This window comes from Channa argus, chromosome 4, assembly GCF_033026475.1.
Source record: "Channa argus isolate prfri chromosome 4, Channa argus male v1.0, whole genome shotgun sequence".
NCBI classification, from domain to species: domain Eukaryota; kingdom Metazoa; phylum Chordata; class Actinopteri; order Anabantiformes; family Channidae; genus Channa; species Channa argus.
The window spans coordinates 23,072,060-23,095,000 of NC_090200.1; the positions used below are offsets into that span (position 1 = coordinate 23,072,060).

The window sequence follows — 22,941 nt, forward strand, 5'->3', positions numbered from 1 at the left end:
ACCACGGGATCGAACAGATTCCATTATTAAAACAAAATGAAGGCCGAAGAACCTTTATCCTAGTTGAACCCTAAGTAGGTTAATTACTTAATTAAGTCTTGGTTTAAAACCATCATGTGTTGGAAAAGAAAGAAATCGGTGCACGTGCTTTTTAAATTAATATAAAGAATCTATTGTGGTAGTTGATGCGCTCGAGCTTCTTTCAGCCAATCAGGTGAGGCTCAAATTGCCTCTGTTGTGTTTGTGAGGGTTGTTCAGGTGTAGAAAAGCAAAGAGCTTCAAGTAAAACGCGTTATTTCCGTCCCAGCATTATTAGCCGGCATGTGCGTCACTTGTATCTCCACTCAAAGATAATCGGACACGTAATGCGCTGTTACTCCGCCGTTACCTTCCAAAACATGAGAGCGCTGACATTTGGACTGACCTTCGTCCGACAGTGAGTGGTTTTATTTGACATTTTTCAAGTCTGTGACTTGTGCTTAGCACAGAAAGGAGGAGCGGCGCTGTTCGTCGGTACTATTGTAGGTCTTACAGTCTGTGGCGTCTCTCCGTGGTCGTGACCGTCTTTAAATGAAGTAATAATGGCTTTTCTGTGGAAAAGGCGATGCTATGTGTTTGAAATCAATAGCAAACACACCAAACGTTAAACGTATTTGTATGTCTTTTACTTTAAGGCTCAGTCTCTTGGATGAACCGTAGTCTATGTACAGCGCTCCCAGTTTTACAGCATGTAGCCATGAACTAGCGTTACACAGGCAGGAAAGACGCACAGCACCCGGCTATGTCCCCTACACGCTTTTTAGAGCACACGTGCAGGTAAACGGTCGTCGGAAAGCCACGGCAAAACGTGAACACGGGCAGAATAAGTAGCTGGAAGGCTTCATGACCTTTGTTCAGATGTCATAGGCCACTTCAAGGTTACATAATGAATTCAAGTCGTTTGTTGTCGCTGCATTTCCTCAGAATGGCCTCTAGATGTCAGCAGTGACCAATGAATGAGTGAATCTTCCCGTGCATGGATTCAATCAGGAATCAATCCGCCTCTGATTCTCACCCTGAATCAGATGAAAAGAAGCGGAACAAGGGGTGCCTGAGGTCCAGGGTTGGGAACCACTGGGTAAAAGGACTGAATGAAGAGTCCAACATTCTGCCTCATTCAGTTATGTATTGTTAGTATGTTGTCAGACTAAAGCTGTGAGATTGTAATACGTGGTTATACATTTTGTGTAATGTAATTTTAAAAAATGCAATGTCTAGAGAAACCTAAACGTACATGTCAGTTAGTGCACAGTAAGTAAAACTACAATATATAGGAAATTCTAGTAACTGGACCACAAAAGAGCTCAAACAATAAGGAAAGTGAATAGGAATCTGCCCACAGAGATAGATAAGCTATTATAAGACATTATCTCTGGCTCTAGTAAGCATTGTCTGTCATTTAGTTGACTAAATGGCAATGACTAAATTCATTTTTAACTCATCACAGCAACTGTGAGATGCAACAAATAGACCATGATGATATGGCAGCTGTAGCTCAGCTGGTAAGGCAGTTGACCATGGACCACAGGGTCAGTGGTTCAATCCCTGCTCCTGGTCAAAGTGTCCTTGGGCAAGACCCTGAACCCCAAGTTGCTCCTGGTGGGTCAGGTGAGCAGCCACCGCCATCGGTGTGTGAATGGGAAGCTACATTGTAAAGCGCTTTGGATAAAAGCGCTATATAAGCGACTATTTACCATTTACCATAGGCAACTACCATGGAACAGCATCAATAGATCAATGAGATTTACAACACTTGCACAGCAGACTCTCTGAGCTTCTTTAACTAGCCTGTTGATGATTTTAGCTCCTGTGTTTTGACATTGCTAAATCCTTTTATTTTCTGCAGTGGGGAAACACAGTGCAACAAAGAAGGCCTGCTACAAGGTAGAGTATGATTTAGGATGTATTTAATAATCAAATGAGATCAGTTTCTCTCTCACATGGTCACTTTACATCTTGTTTTCATTTTTCTCATCCTCCACATAGGCCAGGCTATCAATTCACCCTTGTCTGAGACTGGGCTAGAGCAGGCAGAGGCTGCAGGCCGTTACCTGAAAGGTGTGAAGTTCAGCAACGTGTTTGTCAGTGACATGCTGCGGGCTCAGCAGGTACCATGCCAGAGTTTACTGTAGGATTGAAGTATGAATGTTAAAGTGGATAGCACGTCAAAAAAGATATACTTATGTTTTTTCTATACTATACTGCTTCTTTTATACATGAAAAGGTTTTTATTATCTCTGTGAGCTACATTAATCACAGGGTGGTATTCGGCAGGGTTTAATCAGTTTGTTTCACTCACGCCTGAGAAAAATTTGAACTTTATAAAAAAACTTTCTCTCTTACTCCTCTAGAGACAGATAACAAAAATACTTGTAATTTGTTTTTTTACAGACAGCGGAAACAATAATGAAATACAACAACAGTTGTTCAGGTCTACAAATGGTGTCTGAACCTTTACTGAAAGAGATCGTGAGTGATAATAATTCTGTGTGATGTTATAATTTTAAGTAATGAAGAAGTAATTTTGTAATTAAACTGTTACTTAATCCATATTAGTTTAATATTAAATAACTTACAGAATAAAGATTTCTTGCTTTGCAGAACTTTGGGGTAGCAGAGGGGGGTCGAGTGCAGGATTTGAAAGAGATGGCAAAGGCAGCCGGCCAGTCATTTCCAGGCTTCACACCTCCAGAAGGGGAGACTCAGGAGCAGGTGAGGCTGAATAATAGTATGATGAAAATAATGTAGTACAGTTACGTCCAGTTGTGAATCCACCCACGGTTCCCTCATGCAATGCTCACCGACTACCACTGGGTGGCAGTAAATGTTCACCTCCTCAGTTAACTGCTTTCTCTTAAGTATTAGCTCTAGTCCAACCCAGTGTACAATCCAGAAGAAGATGCAGATATTCGAAGACAGATTTGATATAAACCTGGAACACCAGAATTAGCAAGAGCTTTCCTACTAGCTTATCTAAACATGTTACAGATTGTTGCTTAAGGAGCAAACAGCAGTTGGCAGTTTTGGTGTGAATGGTTCTGTGTTGTTTTGAATATGACATCGAACTTTAACGCTTCACTGTCATGGGTATTCATGGGAGTTTGAGAACGCACCGTATGCCATTAGTAGAGCTGAGTGCTGCTTTTAATAGACTATTTCTCTGTTCAGGTGAAGGAGCGGGTAAAAGAGTTTATGAAGAAAATGTACCAGCAAATTGGGGATGAGCACTGGTGTCAGTCAGGGAAAGATGATACTTCCTCTTCTGCTCCGGAACCACCTCCTGTGGAGGGGAAGGCAGACGATGGAGTCAGGGGCACCCCAGTCCATGCTTTGGTTGTCACCCACGGGGCCTATATGTGTGTGGCCCTTCGCTACTTTGTGGAAGAGTTACATTGTTCTTTGCCTCAGGGTTCTGACAAAGCACACGTATTCTCTTTAAGTCCTAACACGGGTCTGTGTCGATTTATACTGACACTGAGAAAAGAGGATAACATGTTCAGATTGTCAGGGATCCACTGTTTGTTTGTCCACAGAGGGGACCATTTTAAATGGTGAGATCAGAAAAAGAGAGAGCAAAAAAGGTGACAGTGGCAGTCAAGGATGTGAGGGAGATATTTAAGAGATGGGAAGAGGTATAAATATAAAAAAACTTAGACTGGATTGGAAGTTTACATTAAAGTGAGCACCTTCACTAAACATAGAGGGCTTGTGCTGCAGTCATTGGTATCTTTTTACTGTCTGGTTGTCCAGTGCCATTAATGGTGGTGGCTTTGTGCTCTAATGAGCTGCTATTCAAAGGTTTTCCCCAGGAAGAACACAGCAGAACTCCAGCTAGGTTGACGTTTTGGACATGAGCAACTAATTCACTGTTGTGAGTTCACACTTTGGTGAACTAGGACAAATGTGTCGTTTGTGTTGGACTGTTGATCGTATTAAAACACCTTACTCCAACACAAAGAGCCTACCAGGCTTTTAAAGTACCCCAGTTTAAAAAAACAGGCAGCAGAATCAGGCCCTTCTCCCACAGCCCAAAGACATGCATTTTAGGTTCATTGGTGACTCTAAATTGCCTGTGGGTGTGAATGGTTGTCTCTCTGTGTTGACCTGACTGGGGACCTGTCCAGGGTGTACCCTGGCTTTCACCCAGTGATAGCTGGGATAGGCTCCTGCCTCCCATCACCCTGAACAGTGTAAGAAGATTCATATCGATGGATGTGTCTTGTAAGTGCTGTTACTTTATATTTATACTGAGTGTTTACCTCTTGCATGGGTTTGCATCGAGATATAAGGCAGAGATTTGCCAGGAGAAGAACTTTATTTACAGTAGGTGCTGAAAGGCCGTACTAAACTCCACACTCAGGTTACATTTGTTTTAATTTTGATCCCTATCTTATTATATATTTCTCTTTCCCGTTTATTTACATAGCACTTCATTACTATGTAGACAAATTTGATGTGCATACTTGGACATTATTTAACCAGGTCTAATATTTGCGAGTTACATAACCTTTTACATAACAACTCTGTGGTTATTGTGGCCTTTGCCTGAAAAACATTTAATTCTTACTCAAAAGAATGTCCAGCAATTTTTGTTCCTGTGAGCAACTAAATGACTACTACAGAATTTTACCATTTTAGATGTTAAATCATTAATAAAACAAGTACTTCATAATGCACTGGCAGCTGCAAACACCACAAGTTCTTCATAAAGTTGATCACTAACTTTGGTTAAAGGACCCACATGAAAACATCAACACTAGAAGAAAGGAAAGGAGGCAAGGCCCAAGTTCCTTCCCAGTTCCTTTTTGTACATCCATTTTGCAATGATTTGCTAAAAAGAAAGTTACTTTTATCCACGATCTGAAGAAAACGAGTCTCACATGAAGCGTTGCCGAGCGATGGAGCTCATGGGTACAATTCTTATTTGTCTGGGACACAGGTCTTTCCTTCATGCCTTTGACTTTTGACTTTTTATCTCAAGCAGAGATCCCAGAACCGGTTCGAAACATGTCTATAAAGTCAGTATCTGGACTTTTGGCACTCCAGCAAGAGTACAAGAGAATCCACATAAAAGTCCTTATTTATTGTCTACATCTGACACATTATATAAAATCAATTTAAAATACTAATAAGGAAGACACTTACACTGATCAGCCACAACAATAAATCCACCTGGTGGCTGTAATATTGTGGTGGGCAGAATTCCGCATGGATTAAATTGAATGCTGGTCAGAGCACCCTGTCCACCACAACATTAAGACCAACAGGTGATGGTAGTGGTCAATTAGTGGAACATATGTCAATAAATAAATAGCTTTTCTTTCCTTTGACTTCTGGTGCTCAATCCCTGAAAAAGTTTCCTGTTGATGATCTTGTTAGTTCCATAACACCACTTGATCTGTGTTTTGTTTTTTACCACATATTTATGCATACATATTCACTCAGATTATACTGTATATTCCTAACACGCAAACAATAACATTGCCACATCTATCCCAAGGTTTAAATTTTAACAGAAAAGGCTAAAGGACAGACTTGCCTCATGATTATGTCTTATATTGCCAAACGTATCATTCATCTGCTGTTTAAACAGACAATTTGGGCAATGCAGTCTGATGTAACAAGGTTTATGATTCTATTTTCTAACTTAATTGTTCAAAAAGAAGATTTTTAAAGAATGCTTTGTAATTTTTCCAAAGCGCTTTGTAAGTCATTCTGTGCTTTCCACTGAGAGATACTTTCAGTACTTCCATCACGCAGTCAAACATACAGTACATAGGGTTTTAGAACAAATGTGATGAATTTCTTGACTTTTCATGTAATAAATCCTTGCAACTTAGTCTTTTTCTACCCAGTCTACAATATTAGCCTTGACAGGACTGACAGGCCCGCTGGTCTGTAAGACCCGTAGCGGGTCATCACAAGAGCTTATGGTCTCTTTGGACACAGCCCCCGCCTGGTCCTGCTCAGGATGCCCATGGGTTGTGTCCTTGTGAACTCTGGCAAAATATGACAGATGTGACTGTGATCTTAATGGGTCAGAGGGGTTCACTTCCTCACTCCTCTTCTGTCTCTTTACCAAGGGGCCCAGTAGGGGTTCAGGTGGCTCCTGGTGAACGGTTAGCAGCTCACATCCACTACGTTTAAGTAGCTGGCCCACAGTTTTGGAATAAAACATCATCTTGTGATTCATGGGCTCTAACCAGATGCGTTGGAAAAGACAATCTACTTTGTCCTTTAGCCTCTGTTTAGTACAAAAAAGCAGACAAACACAAAATGAGGATTGTCATATAATTTCCTGATTTTATTCAACGTAAATTCATCCAATTAAAGTACTTACAGCGGTGTACGGATTTCCCTTTAAATCCATACAAAGGAACCATTTTCTCCTCAAATTAAAAATTGATACAAGGTTGCTTGTGTCAGTTTTTACTGGCAAAGTAATCATAAGAAAACAGGGTTAAACATGCCATTTTAAAAAAGTAATTCAATTGCTGTATGTTTGAAATAGTTTGAGTTTTAACAGGAAGAATCTTTGCTTCCAGAAATCTTGTTTGTATAAATGTATAGTGTATGTATTTCAAAACATTCATCCCCATGTACAAAGAACTTTTTGGCCATTTATGACATATACATGTAAAACACCTTCTGAAAAATCAAAGGAACTGCGCTCAACAAAAGTGCTTGCATTTTGTGTTTAAACAGTTATTTCCAATGAACGTGTGATACATACCGAGAAAGTCTCTGTCGGTGCCTTTTTTCACTGATCCACTTAGCTCCAAGTAGAAATGCCCCATATTAGATGTAGCTGCATGTGCTCGTGTGTCAAAGCTGCTGTGCTGCTGTCGCTCTGAATCCCAGAGCCTTGGCCTGCAGTCCACCAGTAGAGACACGTGGAAGACAGTCAGGACGAAGAAGAAGAAAGCCGGTTGCACGGTCATTGGGGTTGCCATGCTCTTTTCACTCTAGCAGCACAAATGTCAAGATGGTGTGTTAGTAGCTACTGCAGGAGGAGAAAGTCCAACAAGTCTATTTAAACAGAGAGTTGACAAAGTGGCTAACTCATTTACCAAAATGACCCAGAGCCCAGCAAATTTTCCATGACTAAGGGTCGTCTCCTGCAGGCTCCAACTGGTCAAAACAGTGTGATCAGTACAAAAGAGGATAATTTGACTGCTTTGAATGGAAATAATTCTGCTAAAAATATTTTTCTGCCAAACATGGAAACAATTTTTTCTAATGTTAGTTTAAACCTAAAAAAATCCAAGGACTAGATCTCTGGAGGCAAGAAGAAGATAGAATGAAGCAGAAGATGTGAAAGGATGAAAGTTACTCAACTCTACACGTGTATCTCTGAAGTCTCTGGGCAAGGATAAGAAATTAGGTGAGAATATTACAGCTCCTACTTTTTGACTTTAATGATTGATGGTTGTTTAAATCTTGGACAGACTTGTTCCCAAGCCTGACCAAGCTTCCTTGCTACAACCAGATATTTGCACTTTTACAGATTTGATTTGATTTAATCCATAGTCGTTTGTGAATTAATTGTACACACTTTCATAGGCTTTATGTCGTTTCACTAGACTGCAGAACCTGTGTTCGGATGATCTGTGTTTTCACACTTGCTGTTTTGAGCAAGAGTTTTTGAGCTCAGTGTGATAAAAAAATATCCCTGAGCTCTTTTCTTATTATTTTTTTTTAAACACATGTAGAGACATGTTTGTTATTCAATTATGCATGGCACAGTCTAAACTCTAAGCTCTCATAAAGTCTACAACACACATTAATGACAATAGTGACCTAGACATTTGTGCACTATAGAAAACAGTTCATGGTAGTTAGGGCGATCCGTACCATTTTATTTTACACGTCTCTATTGTTTCTTGAAACTTTTCAATATATATTTAAGAAGCAAAAGCAGGTTCTGAGTTAGATGTGGTGTGATTAGAGAAGTTCAGGAATTTCTTTTAAAGAACTACTGTAATCGAACGCAAATAAATATTCAAGAATTGTACATGTATTTCTCCAAGCATATATAGTTACTTAGTATTTCCTTGAAATATTTTAGAAATGTAATTGAACACTATCTGTATTCTACCTATAATTAGCTTCGCAATAGTTATGTCCAGGAAATAAATAGCATATAGAAGCTGCAAAATAAAGTCACAATTTGCACTAGTTGTGTGTCACTTTCAGTTTATTATGTGCTGCATTTAATGTTACCAGAAGAGGGTGCTACATACTGACTCATGGTAATTCAATGAACATGCCTTTAGTTTAAGGTTTTATTGACAGTCAAGGTTTCTTCCCTAGTTTCTCCAATATCAAATTATTGCCCTTCAGAACCATGAAATAGGTTAATCATGCAAATTTAAAGCATTCAAACACAACGGCTTTTACAAAACATCTTTTATTATCATCTCAGGAATACAGTGACTGCTGTGCACAGCACATACGTACAAAAATAAAAGGAAAACCATTTGTAATATAGTATTTTACTTACTCATCACATTTTTTTTCAGAAACAAATGATTGGAGAAGTCTGTTGTTTCAAACTTATTTACAATCATTTCAATAATCGGAACTAAGGCAGAAGGTGAGGTATATGTTTAAAAAGAGGAGGGGGACTCAGAGGAAGCACTCTCCCCTCAGTGCAGGAATAGAAAACTGAGAGAGAAACACAAAGGCTGCTGGCACACAGGGACACACACACACAAACACAGACACACACACACACAAATGTCTGTTCCCAGATCCTCCAAAAGACCTCCAGTTTCCCTGTGAACCAACACATTTTAAAACCATCTGAATGGGTGTGGAAAGCACAATGGCAAAATCCAGACTCTGGATGACTGGGTAAAACATACTTAGCCCATTCAGAACTCTATATGCATAATAAGGAATTAAGGAGGTATGGTGTAATGCTGAAATCTTCTCTCAGTTACTGCTTCATCATACAACCCTCTCTGCCTCAAAACAACATCATGCAAAAGTTGTAGAGTTTGTAACAGGGTAACATTTCTCTAATCCTCAGGCTTTGAAAATGCTGACACCAATTTGCTTTTGGTGTCAACAATATCAACATATCACATCTTAGAGAGCTTGAGGAGCCATTGTACTTTTTTTTACAATTACCATTCTTCTATTCAGATCACCACTCATTGTGCTGACACTGTCCTCTGAAACACACCATATAAATCAATTATAAACATATAGAAAGTCTTGTCATCAAAAACAAAAGTACTCTTGATCTCAAATGTCATCTTGTGTTGATAAAAGCATAGCAAGGTAAAATAGCAGCTCCCACTGCTCATTAAATTGCACTCCATAAAAAAAAACAGAGTCAAAATACCTTTCCAATCAACTCCTCACTGCCAAGACATCAGCCCAGAAAAAGCTACATATGATAATTTCATGATCAGACTGATGTGATAAAGGCTGATCAGTCAAAAAGAATATTAAGATGCTCAAGATAAAATCCCCCGAACACAATTATCAGCGGCGTCATTATTCAAAAACATTAAACATGACATCCTGCAAGTGTCAAGTTGCTCTCTTGGATCACAGTATTCAGTCTACCAGATGGCCTTATTATCTCAAGTGTCCTTTTCCTGGAAGCATTTGATTATTTTTACCTGGTCTTTTGCTACATTAACTACCAGCTTAAACCACAGTTAGTGCTTTCATCTGACAGATGTCTCTCAGTAGCCTCCGTTACTTTTTCCATCCCTTTGCCTTCATCCTCCTCTGTGAGGAGAGTACAGCAAATCAGCTTGCACAGTCAGACAATGCCTCGTTATTCCTGACTCTAGGTTAATTAATCTGATATTATCTCTACCGTCACTTTGGCAGAAACATAACATGACAGGAGTGTGCTCCGTCGGTCAAAAGCACACACACAAACACACACATATAAATATACGCACTCATTCTGACCAGATTCTGCACATTTGTCTCTGCTGTAGACGGGTGCTGAAGCTTAAAGGGCTTGTCAACCGTTGCTCACAGACATTTTGCCAACGTGTTTCAGTAATGTTAAAAGGGTCATGAGGTAAAGTATGATAACACACACACATAAGAGCTACGTTTAACCATATTTCACCAAGCATGCTCGACTGGTATTTTGCTACATTGAGAATATTGCAGGTCAAGTAATGAAATTCAGAATCATCAAACATTGGGTTTCGTTGCACCTAATTTTGACTGTAGAAACACTCTGCTCTTCATTGCACATTAACAGACAAGCATTTTTGTCTTGATCAAAAAGTGACTGAACAGGTGCAGAGCTCCATAAATTAATAGGTAAAAGTCTCTGAGATGGACCAGAAAACAAACCTATGTCCGTACAACAAAAAGGACAAAAAGCCCACATCTCTGACCTTAGTACAAACATGGCTCAGATCACCCAACACTGTCTGACACCAACCGATGAGGGGCCCACTGGTCTGATGCTACGTATTTTAGTCCACATTATCCACATCCTCGCCAAGTTAAACAAACAACACATGCCAATAGCAGACTCATATGTAAGTGCTCTGTACACCATTGCTATCATCAGCTTTGCTATCTCTTTGTCCTTTTTCCAACCCCCCACCCCCAATCTCCACCATGGAAAACTACAGTATGTGAAAGAGAAGCACAAGCAGTTGTTAAATTCAAGTATGGTATTCTGCATACACAAAGTCTCTAATAAAACCCTTTGGTTCACTGCTTTTGGCAATATTGCCCATATTCCTTTGTTCACAAGGAGCCATACTGTGACTCTGTGTCTAATCTAAATAATGCACAAATAGCAGGGGGAAAAATGTCGGATCAATAAGCACAATCCAAATCTAAAAGTCAGATGGAGTTACCTGAAGTATTGTTCAAAAATCTCAGGATCATGAACTCTGAAGCTGTTCCAGTGCTCTTTAAAATATCTATTTACACTATTATAAATTACCGTAGCAGGCCATGATATTTGAAGTGACATCAGGGACATCCAAGCACATTATTGTGCTATAAGTGCCACATACTGTATCAAACGAGCATGACAGTCAATAGGCTCCTGTTATCATCATAAACTCAACATTATCAAAAAACAAAGTCAATAAATTAGTGGGAGTCATCACCAACAGAACATCAAGTCTACAGACTGGATGCAACAGACAGCACCAACTCAAATTTAAACTCAGGGAGAAACATAAAACAGAGTAGACAGAAAAAGTGTTTCATAGTGTCAGGTCTATAATAGACTGCCCCTTTTAAATAACAAAAAAAAATCCTCCTATCAAAGTAACTCAAACTGAGCACTTCCACATACGTACTTAAGATAATAACCACACACACATAGTACACACTCACTCCAGCCTGATGATTCAGCTATAGAATTTGTAAAAGTAAAACCTGGGATTGTCAAAGCTCCCGTGATGTCGAATGCTACCTCTAAATCTAGCTTTCCATGTTAACAAGAGGCTCCACTGGATCCTGTGCATTACAGAGACTCAATTACTTGATTGATCTAATTATGGAAAGAAAATAAAGTGGAGAAACCTCTGGCCCTCTAGGAATTGGGCCCGTGGTATCTGAGGGAGTGGTGACTTGCGTTTCGTTCCTATTTCTGACTCAACCACCACATTTCTCACATGCAAGGGTAAGGGGGCCGTAAATAGGACCTCAGGGCACCGGCACCTCATGACAAAACAAGAAAAACCACCACGTTATTTGCCAGTGCTCTAGTTGCCCTGGCAGTGGCGGATACAATCGAAACAAAGCGGATGGGAAATGTCCAAGTCCTTGATGGATGAAAAAAAAATTAAATAAAAAAACAACAAATCTTAAGTAAACAAAAGCTTGAAGTTTCATGCACGCATTTCTTCTGTTCTTCTTTCTCCTCTATGGTGCTTTGAGGTAATAACGTAGCCATTTCATTTCAAAAAGTATCAGCTGTCATCCACTGACAGGGCAAGAACTCAATTCCAGCAAGCACCCATAAAAACTAAGGGGACAAATGAGACCTCTCTGTCCCCGTCATATCACAAAATGATGAAAATCATAAAGCAGCAAAGAGAATGGCATTTCCATGACTTTCTAATACAAAGTTAGCTACCCAAATATACATATAAAATTTGAATAAATACTATCAGATATAGTTGTATTTCTTTCTTTTACAGTCCATTTTTTCTTTTTGTTTGTACGTATGTATACGGTACTTAGGTTACCTGGGAAATAATCCACATGTGCAAATAGGTTTGTTATTGCCTGTTTTTGCTCATCATATTCGGGGTAGGAAGTGTGTTACAGTCATGGCAGTGGTGGCCTTGTTGCCCCTCTTCACACGGCCATGCTTGCTGAGTGCGATGTAGGACCCTCTGTAAACCAGAGACTCGTAGGCGTTGTAGTTGTTTGGGAGCAAACTCTCCTTGAACTTGCACTCGTCTTGGAAGACCGTCTGGAGGGGGACAAAAAGACAGACAGTGTGCTTTTTAATGAACAGCTCAGGGAAAAAGAGTTCGAAGTGTAGTTCGAAGGTATGATGACAGAGCAATAATCAGCTCTTTAAAAAGATTCTGAGCAATGAGGCACAAAAATATAACGACAAATTTAGATTAGACACAGCTGTGGGAACGATCGAAGTTATGATCGAAGTTATGTTGTCTTCGTTCAGCAGCACCGACTGCTCTTATACATTAACATGAAGCAGCTTTACTTCTGCATAATGGGCTCAGATGATCAGCAGGCAAATGGTTTATAACAGGAAGCTTGGCTGTGGTAACAAAATCTATCAGCACCTCTAAAACCCACTTCATATCATTTGCTTACTCTCTAACCACATATGTTAGCTCAAATAAACCCACAACTTAAGGTTTATTTTTCTTGTACTTTTTAAAATGCTTTTGTGAAGATGAAACAAACAAGATACAACATGTTAGTGAGCTTTAGAAGCTTTTTTTTTTTAATCCTTGGACAGAGCTGGGCTTAGATGTTTTCCTGTTTCCAGTCTTTATGCTAGGACAAGCAGTTATAATTGTTTTTTTAATTGGTTTTAGCTTTGAATTAACAAAAATATACCGGTGGTGTTTAATCTCTGCTTCAAAAAAAAGGTGCATTTCCCACAAAGTCAAACTATTCTTTTAAAAAAAGCATTATTAAACAATATCAGAAAGGTTTGAGGTATCTATTTTCCATAAACCCCTTATAAAGTGAGAATGTGCCACTGTAAAGGACCATATGACTGCTCTGCTGTGCCGCCCTGATAATGCATGACTCACACAGTGCTCAACAGCAAAACAAATACTGTCCATCAGAGACCATGTGGCCTAATTCAATCTATTATCAGATCATCACCCTGCTCAGAAGCCAACGCCTCATCACTCATGACCAGATAGCCGACTCACATTCTGTGTGTCAAATATGTTGGCCACAGCAAGCGAACCAGCAGCCATTTGTCAGCATCTATTCAACACAATGCCTTCCCCCCCCTGAACATTTATATATTAATAGCTCTGGAAGCACACTAATCACATCTTCTAAAGGTTATTTCAAAAATGTGGCTTGTGTTTGATGGGGATGTTTAATGTTCAAGTTTAATTAAATAGTCATTTCAACTAATTTAATTACAGCTGCTACACTGCGTCTTCGTTATTACGCATCATAAAATGTCAGCACGTCAATGTAGGTACATAGGAAAATCCAAAAGTCTCAAAACTGGATTTGGAATTAAGGGCAGAGTAGAAAATAAAAACTATGTATGAAACACCTAAATACAAGCTTCACGTGCTTTAAATGCAGTGTGAAATTTAAAGCTGAGAACTGAATTTGGTTTGTTCCTTCTTTGCTTTTTCATTTATTGCTATGTAAAGCTCAGTCCTGAAGTCCTCTTTCTCTTACAAAATGCCAGCAGTGTTTCGTATTTCAGGTGATTACAAAATCCAACAGTAGCGGGACCCAGTTAAAGAATTGGGAACAATTAAGCACTGATGGCATATACTTTTATTTTACATTTATCAAATCTTACATTTATTAATTCCTGACTGTTAATTGTTGCCATTATCAGTCCCTCACAATGTTAAGGGGTTTATTTCAGACATACAAAAATGAAAACAACAAATAACTGCTGGGAAAAGTTTAAACTTTATGCTCAGAAATTTTAAACCTTAATCAACACGCCTGTTCCTACACAGAGGTGTTGCTCTTATTCACACATAATAAGCCAATCTCCAATCAGAAAGAAAACAGAGAATTTTGAAACTATCGCTCTTCAAAGTCAGATCTGCTCTAATTTCTTTACGTATTCCAATAAAATTAAAATGCAAGAGTTTGTGGTGGTTAGTGCGAGAGCAGTGATGTTCGGTGCGCTGCAAAATCAGCGTCTTGTCTTAAAATCGATTTCCAACTCTGCTGACAGGTTTCTTTGCGTCAAGGGGCGGGGGGGTGGTTCCCTCCTCCGCGCGCGCGCGCGCGCACACACACACATACACACACACACACACACACACATCACCGGCGTGTGGACTAATCCCTGCATCTGTTAACCTCATCATTATTTACCCACAGACCAGCAGGTCAAGCGTGCATGCTTTAAATAGAGCTTCATAAATTCCTGATGAAATTAAAACATATGGATTTCGCAACGCATAATGGTCAGCACCCTGCTGGCACATCCAGCGGGAGTTCCATCCTAAAATACAGGCAAATAAAAAAAGACGTGGCTCAAGCTGCGAGTGCGTCCTATTTTCAGGATCCCGGTAACTGACATTGCTGGACAATTAATGAAATGCTGTGCATACCTACCGTTCCGTATAACCTCCCACGGCTGTTCATTGCGACAAACAACTCACTCTTCACCCCATATAGGCTCACCACTCCTCTCTCCACCGTCGAGATCTCTATTAGACCTGATCAGGACAAAGAATATCACATTAGAGTAAAAAAAATTATAATAGTAATAATAAATCCTGGCTGACTCTTTGGTGTATTATGATTATTGTAGTATTGTGCGCTCCCTGCGACTATGGGTGTAACCTTGCAGATTGCTGCGCAGCATGCCGAGCCTTTGTTCTGCATCTTTCATCCCAGCTTACATTTGCATCCAGGCGCGTGGCAATTAAGCGCATTCGGGTTATTTCATTAATTGCAGTAATTGCATTGACGTGCACGGCTATTGGTCTCTGGACCGCCCTCACAACGCTGCGTAAAAATAAGTTGTGTCTAAAAGCGTCCATACATTCATGTCATGGTTGAGCTTAGAGAGGAGGGGGGTGGGGGTGAGGTGAGGAAGGGGGTGTTCAGCACTGATGGATACTTGTTTTTAATAGATTTGTCTTTGGCGTGGAAGAAATTCAATGCTCCCTCAGAGTCGGATGACATATGATCATGCAAATTATTAGAGGGGTCGACTAGCCTGCTCATCACAGATCCATGCTTATTGACTCTGCCTCTCTTTCATGACTATTGCATTACATTGGTTGAGGTATAACTCACTGTACTGGTTTTCATTATGTACACCGTTCATCCTGCCGTCGGGGAGGATCTGAAGGTGAAACCCGATGCCCACGTTGCAGTAGAGCCTCCGCACTCTTTTGATGCCCAGCAGATAGTCACTCTCCCAGTTCAGCTCCGGTTTTTCCCCGGAGATCCCCAGTACAGAGCGGGAGAAGAGGGTCTCCCATCGTTTCTCCAGTAAAGTTGCATTTGTCCTGCTGCTCGGTAAAGGGTACGCTGACACGATTCCCAGCAGAAAGCCCAGGAGAACCGCCGCGGTCAGCGTCCAGTGCGGTGTGCCGGCCTCGCAGGACATACTGACGAGGAACCTTTGCGCAACGGCCATCCGGTTTACCTTCGGGCCACGTGGTCGAAATTAATGACCCTAAAAATACCGCTCTTCTTGTTTTGCTTCCTTCGGCATGCTGGCTGAGGGTTATTTTTGGAGCGCAGATCAGGGCTTTGGGCATGAAACGCAAGCCTCGGTGCAGAGGAGGAGAGGAGACGGGAGAGTGCGCGGCAGAGCTGGAGGTGATGGTGATGGTGATGTTGGTGGTGGTGATTACCATGTTTTGCAGCTCCTCCGCGCCTCTCTCTCTCTCACACACGCTCCCTCTTTCTCTCTCTCTTCCACCTCTCTGTCTCCCTCTCAGTAAGAGTTCGGAATAAATCCTGTACCACTCACCAAAAACCCACTTTCAACCTTGCCAGGGATAACGCATCCCCAGATGACATCATGCTGACTTCACCGCTGGGATAATAGAACGGTAGAGAGGGTGCTGACAGCAGGAAAAATACCAAGTCTGTGGAGAGTAGAAGGAAAAAGCGTGCTGTCACTGCTGGTCTGGAAGAGGAGAAATCTTATTGGTGGCGTTGAGCGGCCGTGGCACGCGAAGGGGCACTTGACTGCTCCCAAATTGGGTCGGTGGTCATATGTCTGTCAGGCCGCTTTCCTTATTTAGATGGAAGGTGTAAAAACAGGCCCACTTGTCACCGGAGAGCAATGACAGGGCTCTTGTGGTCCCACTTTTCTGCCGCGCCGTTCAAGAACTTCACTTTACAAATCTGTATTTCTGGCCCTAATATGATCCATCAGCTGGACCAAGGAGCCAACCGCCCTTCAGCCGCAAAAGATCAAGGTTCGAATCCTCTGTCGGGCAGCATCCACCCTGCTTACGTGTCTTTGAGTAAGACCCAGAGTTCTACGGCACGGCTGGGTAAGGAAGGCCCACAGTGGCATTTTAATAAAGTATCATATGTTTAAAGGTGCACCGCAACTTCTGCATTTCCCATGGTGCCTTTGCGCGAACTGCGAGGAGCTGGAGAGACGTAGAATGAAATGGTACACATTGTCAACATGCCATTCCCTGCAACATGAAGCCTATCGTCTTCTCTGTGTAATAGATATTGCCTCCAGCAGCATTCCCATGTGGGGTTTCGCACCAGCAGTTTCTCCCGCTGAAATCAGTTCTCCACGATTTCCAAAGGATGGCACCATTTCCAAATTATTCCTTGAGACAATCTTAGACTGCACAAAGGTGTATGGATATTTTAAATCAATGGATTACTATGTATTTTAGATTATCGATACCGTAATATCTCTATTGTGAAGTCTCTAAGTTTAAACATAAACATGTTCCCAAATTTGGAAAGGAAAATAAGTTCAATAAAATTACTCAAGGACAACATCTCAATAACAATGCACAAATTATTTTTATTTAATATAAAATCTATTTGGTAACTGCATCTTTATACACAATCTGATGACTGTATAATGACTATGAAAGACTTGAGTGGATTTATGAAAAGGGCACAAGGGACTTGAATCGTTTGGCACAAAACAAAAAAACCTGATGAACACATCACAATATACCAACTTACAGCCCTAAAATCTAACTTTTGGCACTTTTTTTTATGGTAAACTCAAGCCATTAGGTTAAAATATCAGAATATCTGTAATTTTTTTCTGTTTAAAAATACAAGATCTGATAAGAACAAACAAGTGGTTATACAAGACTCAGATAAGGTAGTATTGACAAAATGAAGTTTGCATCTGCTGCACAGAAAGAAAAAACTAAACAAACACAAACCAATCACCAAGCATGTCAGTTGTTAAAGTAATACAATTTCAGCCAATACAGAATATTGAAAAAATAACCATGGGGAAATCTTCACTGTTCTCTCCTACTGTTGACAGTTTGCAAACTGAGAACAGATATCAGCAGACATTTCTGTTACAGGATAAACTCTTTTAAACGTTTAAAATAAATTATAGCTGATAATGTTCCCCCCACCATATCTATACAAATAATTTAGCTTTTTCACAGAAGCAGCTTTCCCCCTTGCACCTGTGAAGGATGCCAAGAGGCTAATAGATTATTACATGTTATTTTGTAATAAAGGTCATAATAAATTAATTTATGTTTACAAAAATGTTTAGGCACTTGTAAAAACTTTTTTTTTTTTTACACTTCAGCTACTGCAAATAAACATTTGAAAAAGGACAATTTTTTAAAGAACTTCTTAAGCATTCTACTTATCAGCAGTGTCACCATGACAAATCCTCTGCCATTTTTACTTAGTTCATGCTGAACAGACCGGAGGCAAAAAGATCCTTCAGGACTGTTTGTATGTTTTGGGGCTAATTCATCACCTCTCGTATCAGATCAGACAACCTCGATACCAAATGTCCGTGTGAACGCACTCGATCGATGCAACGCAAGCAATGGGTTTACATCAATGGCCAATTTGGAAAGCTCAACTCAAAGCCATGATACATTGTAAAATACAGCATCATATGGACTGGAGTTATTAGTTTCTTACAACCAATGGGAAAAACTGCCCACACTCCAGTCATTCATTTTTATTAGCCTTACAATTAAATATTACTCATGGTTGCTCAATGTCAGTCCTCCATGTTATGCATCCATCCAACCACACACACCTTAACTCTGCCCACCAATATATTGTACAGTGCTTTCCCTTTAATTATTTTTAGTAACAAATGTTTCCATTTACTGCATGCATTTTTACTTTTGGTTTTTTCAGAAACGGGTGCTGTGAAGTGGGGTTGTATTCCATCTGACTGCTTACGTATTAACATAAAAACCCCATCTGGACATCCTAGATTGTCATTTGAAAATGCAGTTAAACATGGGGGTTTAGGCAGCATGGAAGGGGGTTCATCAGTGGTATATAGACAGGATGGGACACCAAAGCAAGGTCCTAACCTGAGAAATCTCCTATAGTAGACTAATCTTGATTATAAAGATTGTATGTAATTTATGCAGTAATCCAGTTCTACTAATCAGTTTCTTTCTTAAACCACCACAGTCAAAAGCTTCATCCCAACAACTTGCATATCTCAATTCCCATAGGGATATACAGTAAATCTGTATGCATAAGATTTACAATAAAACATTTCATTAAATGACAGATGATGGTAGAAAGACAAAAGGCAAATGATGAAACTAATATCAGAGTACAGCTGAGTGTTTAAAAGGGTAGTTAATGAGTTTTACACATTACTGGCATTTTACTTGTTAACCAGATTACTGGGTAGCCTGTAAAAAAGCTGCCACATGTTATTTGTCAGGCCTGAGAAAGTAGCTGATGATGTCACACAGAAGTCAAATAATGAGACAGGCTAGAGACTTCAATTATTTGACTTCTATTATACGGATTATAAACAAGACATTTTATCATTGTGTGTCTTGCCAGTCCCTCAACTTATGCAACTGCATTACTAAATCCCTGAATAAGTGTCTTCTTCTTTTCCTTTCAGCTGTTCCCTTTCAGGGGTCACCACAGCGAATCACGTGCCTCCATCTAACCCTATCTTCTGCATCCTCTTCTCTCACACAAACTAACTTCATGTCCTCTCTCAAATCACTGAAAAAGTGTATTTCTCAGTATAATGAAGTCATCTGTGTATTCTACCAATATGAGGAAAACATGTCTGCCTTAATCCTGATGGTGACCATTCTCCAGACTGGCTTAGTGAGTCTGCAGATGTGTCTGTACAAGTCAAAACTGTGTATGACAAGTTGCTTTGATTAAAAAAAAGAGAAAAGAAAAGATATTTAGAAAAAAAACATAATTAGTAGCTGTGTATCTGAGGTTGATGAGTTTTACAGTAAATCTGTTTGGTACCTGAGGAAAGAAAATGAACAGAAATGTCATACCACAAGGGTTTTAGAGACTTCTATAGAATTCAATAGCATTCAGTACAGGGTACCACACCTAACCTGAGCATACAGTGGGTGTTGTGTCTTCAGATGACAGCCTTTGACATTTTCTTTTGTTGGCCACTTTTACCCATACTCATACCCCGACACACACACACACACACACACACACACACACACACACACACACACACACACACACACACACACACACACACACACACACACACACACACACACACACACACACACACACACACACACACACACACACACACACACACACACACACACACACACACACACACACACACACACACACACACACACACACACACACACACACACACACACCTTTCAAGCAGAACTTTCATAAAACCAAGAGCACAGTTGTAGAGCAAGGCATTCTGGCAACAGTGCATTTCTGAGTTCTACCTATGCAACCTGACCAATTCACTGATTTATGATTCCTTCACTCACACACTTTTTCCATTTAATCTCAGCTTTTGAGGTCCTTTTGGTCAAAGACAATTTGACTGGCCAGGTAGATGGCGACAGCCCCAAAGATGGCAGAACAGGCAATGTAGGCAGTGACAGACTGTGTAAACTGAACGATCATGCCCATGAAGAGGGTGGGGAAAACCTGAGAGAGGAGGAAGGTGCTGTCTAAGATGGCGAAGTCCAAACCAACACCACGTTTCTCATACCCCGACTCTGCCTGCTCCTGTTCGGGTCCGCCAGAGCTTATAGATGGGCCGTTCTGGCTCTGTGGACTGTGGTAGAACTCATAACTGTCCTGGCTGAGGAAGGTGTGCCCATAGGGATCCCCATTTGTGGGGTTCAGTCCACCTTCCTCTTCCACAGGAGTCAAATACACAGCCTCCCGCTTGGCTGTAATACCATTTTTATGTATGCTTTTGGTTTTCCTTTTTGGCATATAGACCTAAAAAAAAAAAAAAATTATTAATCATCCAGTTTTTCAACACACTGTCCTTGTGCATAAAATCATCTAAACTTACTTCTTTTTCCTTGTGGTAATGGCAGGTGAGTGTATACGGCAGAGTCTGCAGCGTTGCATACGCATAGCCAGTAAGAGCTGCCATCACAGTGACCAGGACCACACTTTTGGAAAGGCAGATGACCAAAGCAGAGAATGTAAAGCTCACCATACTGCTCAGGTAGACTCTGCGTGAGCCAAATTGGCGAACCAAACGACTCATGACCAGGGAGAAGAAGGTTGAGGTAGCACATTGCAGGAAAAGGCCCAAGCTGCCCATACGGATACCTGTAAGAAGAATGCAATTAGTCATCAGCCTAGCTCATGCGGTTCTCAGCAAGTGGCCTAAATTGCTACAAAACGTTTTTCCGTGTCATTGTCAGCAATCTGAAATGCTGCATTAACTCCAATCTTTTCCTTCTATGGTCACACAGAGTCCAGTGCACAGAATGCTCAACCACTGCTTCAAACTTTAAACTGTGATGCATTAACACAGCTATTTGATGAGCTAGAAACCTATCTGTTTACCCAAGCCCACAAACACACAGGCAGGGATCCGGTAGGGGAGATGTGCACAGAACTCTGCAGCACGAACACACTGTTTGGGTTGACCGACTTGGACCATAAGAGACAGCATTAACTTGAGATAAATCCTTGAAAAGCCTGAGAGGAGAGACGATGCGTGTTTACTGAGGCAATGTGTCTTCTGGCCCTTGACTGTCCCAGTCAGCCAGTCAGATAACAAGCATTTGGACAAGGTCTCAACAACTGACCGAGGCAGAATGTCGAGTTTAAACAACAAAAGAGAAACAGGAACAGAGTCCTTAACAACATTAAATTCATTTGTGTTGCCTACTGTGTGGCATCAAAAAGGTTTCTACCCCTAGATTAACAGATTAACAGCCAAGTAGTGACAGTTTTGATCTTGTGATGGGACAAATGGTTCCTGTCACTACAAGGAGACAAAAGAGAGCATTAATATTATTTGTGTAACTACTCTTAATGAATAAATAAAGCTTAGTTTCGTTCTCCAATGCACTACAATTACAGCATAATTTGCATTCCTTCTATAAGATTTACCATTGAACTAGGCTGGAAAACAAATTTGGATTTAATGTTTTTGACGAACTCACAGAATGTATTTTTAGTACTTTTAAAACCGTCTCTGAAATACATAGTGTGGTAAGCAGGGGATTTTTTTGCAGAGGGAAAACTCCAAATTTAATAATGCTCCCTGTTTATCCCTACAGTATGGTTTATCACTTAATTAAGTTTTTTTATTTTAGTACTAATCCATTGGAGCTGGACTGGTTCTTTGTCCAAACTGTTATTGATTTCACCCTGTTATCAGCCTGATCTTTCAGCTTGGTGAACAGTGTAGGTTAGGAGTTCAGCAGCAGAGCAGATAATCACTTATGTCAAAAGGAGTATGTGGATCATATTACTCAAGGAAAGAAAATCTGCTAACCCACTTTACAAACACTACAGAAGCTAATAAGGACCGAAATTCGAGCCCACAGAGATATGAGTCTGAACCAAAATGCTCGTGAATCTCTGCAGATGTGAAATTCTGCAGTATGGGAATGTGGCCACTTCAGGAGAATTAGCTTTACACATAAATGCTATGCACCGCAGCTCATCCCAACAGATTAACAGTTAGTTTTTAAAAAAGTATGAAAATCGAATCAAAGCAGATTATCTTAATGCAGTGGAACATATGCAGGCTGAAGGATGTGGCTTATTAACATCCGTTGTTTCAGATTAAACAAACGCAAATCAGACAGACCTCAAAATTGTGTGCTTTGATGGTCTACCTGACGTGAATGAACATGTTCTTTGTATGCTAATTGCTTGACTTTAAGGTTTTCTGAGAGTGACAATCCATGTGGTCCAGCAAGCACAGGGACCAGAGACAGGAAAAGTAAAAAGTAAACAAAGCAAGGAAGAAGACAAAGGTGGAGAAAAACAAAGATGGATAGATGGATGAAAGAAAATATCAAAGGGAAGCAGGAGACTAGTGAGCAAAAAGTATGACAGAACAAGAGAACAGTAGCTGAAACATCTGATAAAATGAGAAGGGAAGCAATTTCTTTATATTAATTAACATTAAGTAAATAGTCATAATGCAAAAGATGAGTAAGGAAACTGGATGTAAGATAGGAAGTAGCAGAATATTAAACAAATGCAAAAAAAAACAACCCATAAACACATTTGACAATTTGTTAGTCATTTAGCAGGATTACTTCACACAAAGTT

General features: G+C 40.3%; 4 protein-coding genes across 9 annotated transcripts in view; 1 reads left to right on the plus strand and 3 right to left on the minus strand.

The window, feature by feature from the left end:
- The first annotated feature begins 151 nt into the window (after positions 1–151).
- tigara (TP53 induced glycolysis regulatory phosphatase a) lies at positions 152–5,359 on the plus strand. 2 transcript variants are annotated; one of them, XM_067501567.1, is made up of 7 exons: positions 152–436; positions 964–1,159; positions 1,886–1,923; positions 2,026–2,147; positions 2,431–2,508; positions 2,641–2,751; positions 3,208–5,359. In XM_067501567.1, the coding sequence occupies exons 2-7, from the start codon at positions 1,131–1,133 to the stop codon at positions 3,592–3,594; spliced, it is 765 nt and encodes a 254-aa protein (XP_067357668.1). In that variant the 5' UTR covers positions 152–436; positions 964–1,130; the 3' UTR covers positions 3,595–5,359. The 2 variants fall into 2 exon arrangements, with proteins under 2 accessions (XP_067357668.1, XP_067357666.1); XM_067501565.1 differs by lacking the exon at positions 964–1,159 and having other exon boundaries at positions 158–436.
- Positions 5,102–7,031, minus strand: LOC137125698 (fibroblast growth factor 23-like). Its single transcript, XM_067501568.1, has 3 exons — positions 6,773–7,031; positions 6,380–6,471; positions 5,102–6,283 (listed from the first exon to the last, which is right to left on the minus strand). The coding sequence occupies exons 1-3, from the start codon at positions 6,990–6,992 to the stop codon at positions 5,876–5,878; spliced, it is 720 nt and encodes a 239-aa protein (XP_067357669.1). The 5' UTR covers positions 6,993–7,031; the 3' UTR covers positions 5,102–5,875.
- Positions 7,032–8,433: 1,402 nt separating this feature from the next.
- LOC137125699 (fibroblast growth factor 4B-like) lies at positions 8,434–16,325 on the minus strand. Of its 2 annotated transcripts, none has more exons than XM_067501569.1 (3): positions 15,502–16,325; positions 14,808–14,915; positions 8,434–12,469 (listed from the first exon to the last, which is right to left on the minus strand). In XM_067501569.1, exons 1-3 carry the CDS (start codon positions 15,845–15,847, stop codon positions 12,273–12,275), a joined length of 651 nt encoding a protein of 216 aa, XP_067357670.1. In that variant the 5' UTR covers positions 15,848–16,325; the 3' UTR covers positions 8,434–12,272. The 2 variants fall into 2 exon arrangements, with proteins under 2 accessions (XP_067357670.1, XP_067357671.1); XM_067501570.1 differs by having other exon boundaries at positions 14,812–14,915; positions 15,502–16,324.
- An 870-nt stretch (positions 16,326–17,195) lies between these two features.
- zgc:77158 (solute carrier family 45 member 3) overlaps positions 17,196–22,941 on the minus strand; it is a 30,041-nt gene continuing 24,295 nt past the window's right edge. For all 4 annotated transcript variants that reach the window (XM_067501555.1, XM_067501557.1, XM_067501558.1 and 1 more), the window contains exons 5-6: positions 20,708–20,973; positions 17,196–20,631 (exon numbers count right to left, since the gene is read on the minus strand). In XM_067501555.1, the coding sequence (XP_067357656.1) occupies positions 20,188–20,631; positions 20,708–20,973 (710 nt within the window). In that variant the 3' untranslated portion in view covers positions 17,196–20,187. The remainder of the gene's footprint in view (positions 20,632–20,707; positions 20,974–22,941) is intronic.

Excerpts from the sequence above, each read along its gene's own strand:
- tigara (XM_067501565.1), top strand. The coding sequence starts at position 366 with ATGCGCTGTTACTCCGCCGTTACCTTCCAAAACATGAGAGCGCTGACA. Across the intron at positions 437-1,885 it reads GGACTGACCTTCGTCCGACA|TGGGGAAACACAGTGCAACA; the intron begins GTGAGTGGTTTT and ends TATTTTCTGCAG. Across the intron at positions 2,752-3,207 it reads AAGGGGAGACTCAGGAGCAG|GTGAAGGAGCGGGTAAAAGA; the intron begins GTGAGGCTGAAT and ends TTCTCTGTTCAG.
- LOC137125698 (XM_067501568.1), bottom strand. The coding sequence starts at position 6,992 with ATGGCAACCCCAATGACCGTGCAACCGGCTTTCTTCTTCTTCGTCCTG. Across the intron at positions 6,472-6,772 it reads CACCGACAGAGACTTTCTCG|TAAAAACTGACACAAGCAAC; the intron begins GTATGTATCACA and ends TTACTTTGCCAG. Across the intron at positions 6,284-6,379 it reads AGGGAAATCCGTACACCGCT|AGGCTAAAGGACAAAGTAGA; the intron begins GTAAGTACTTTA and ends TGTACTAAACAG.
- LOC137125699 (XM_067501569.1), bottom strand. The coding sequence starts at position 15,847 with ATGGCCGTTGCGCAAAGGTTCCTCGTCAGTATGTCCTGCGAGGCCGGC. Across the intron at positions 14,916-15,501 it reads ACATAATGAAAACCAGTACA|GTCTAATAGAGATCTCGACG; the intron begins GTGAGTTATACC and ends TGTCCTGATCAG. Across the intron at positions 12,470-14,807 it reads GAGGTTATACGGAACGGTAG|ACGGTCTTCCAAGACGAGTG; the intron begins GTATGCACAGCA and ends GTCCCCCTCCAG.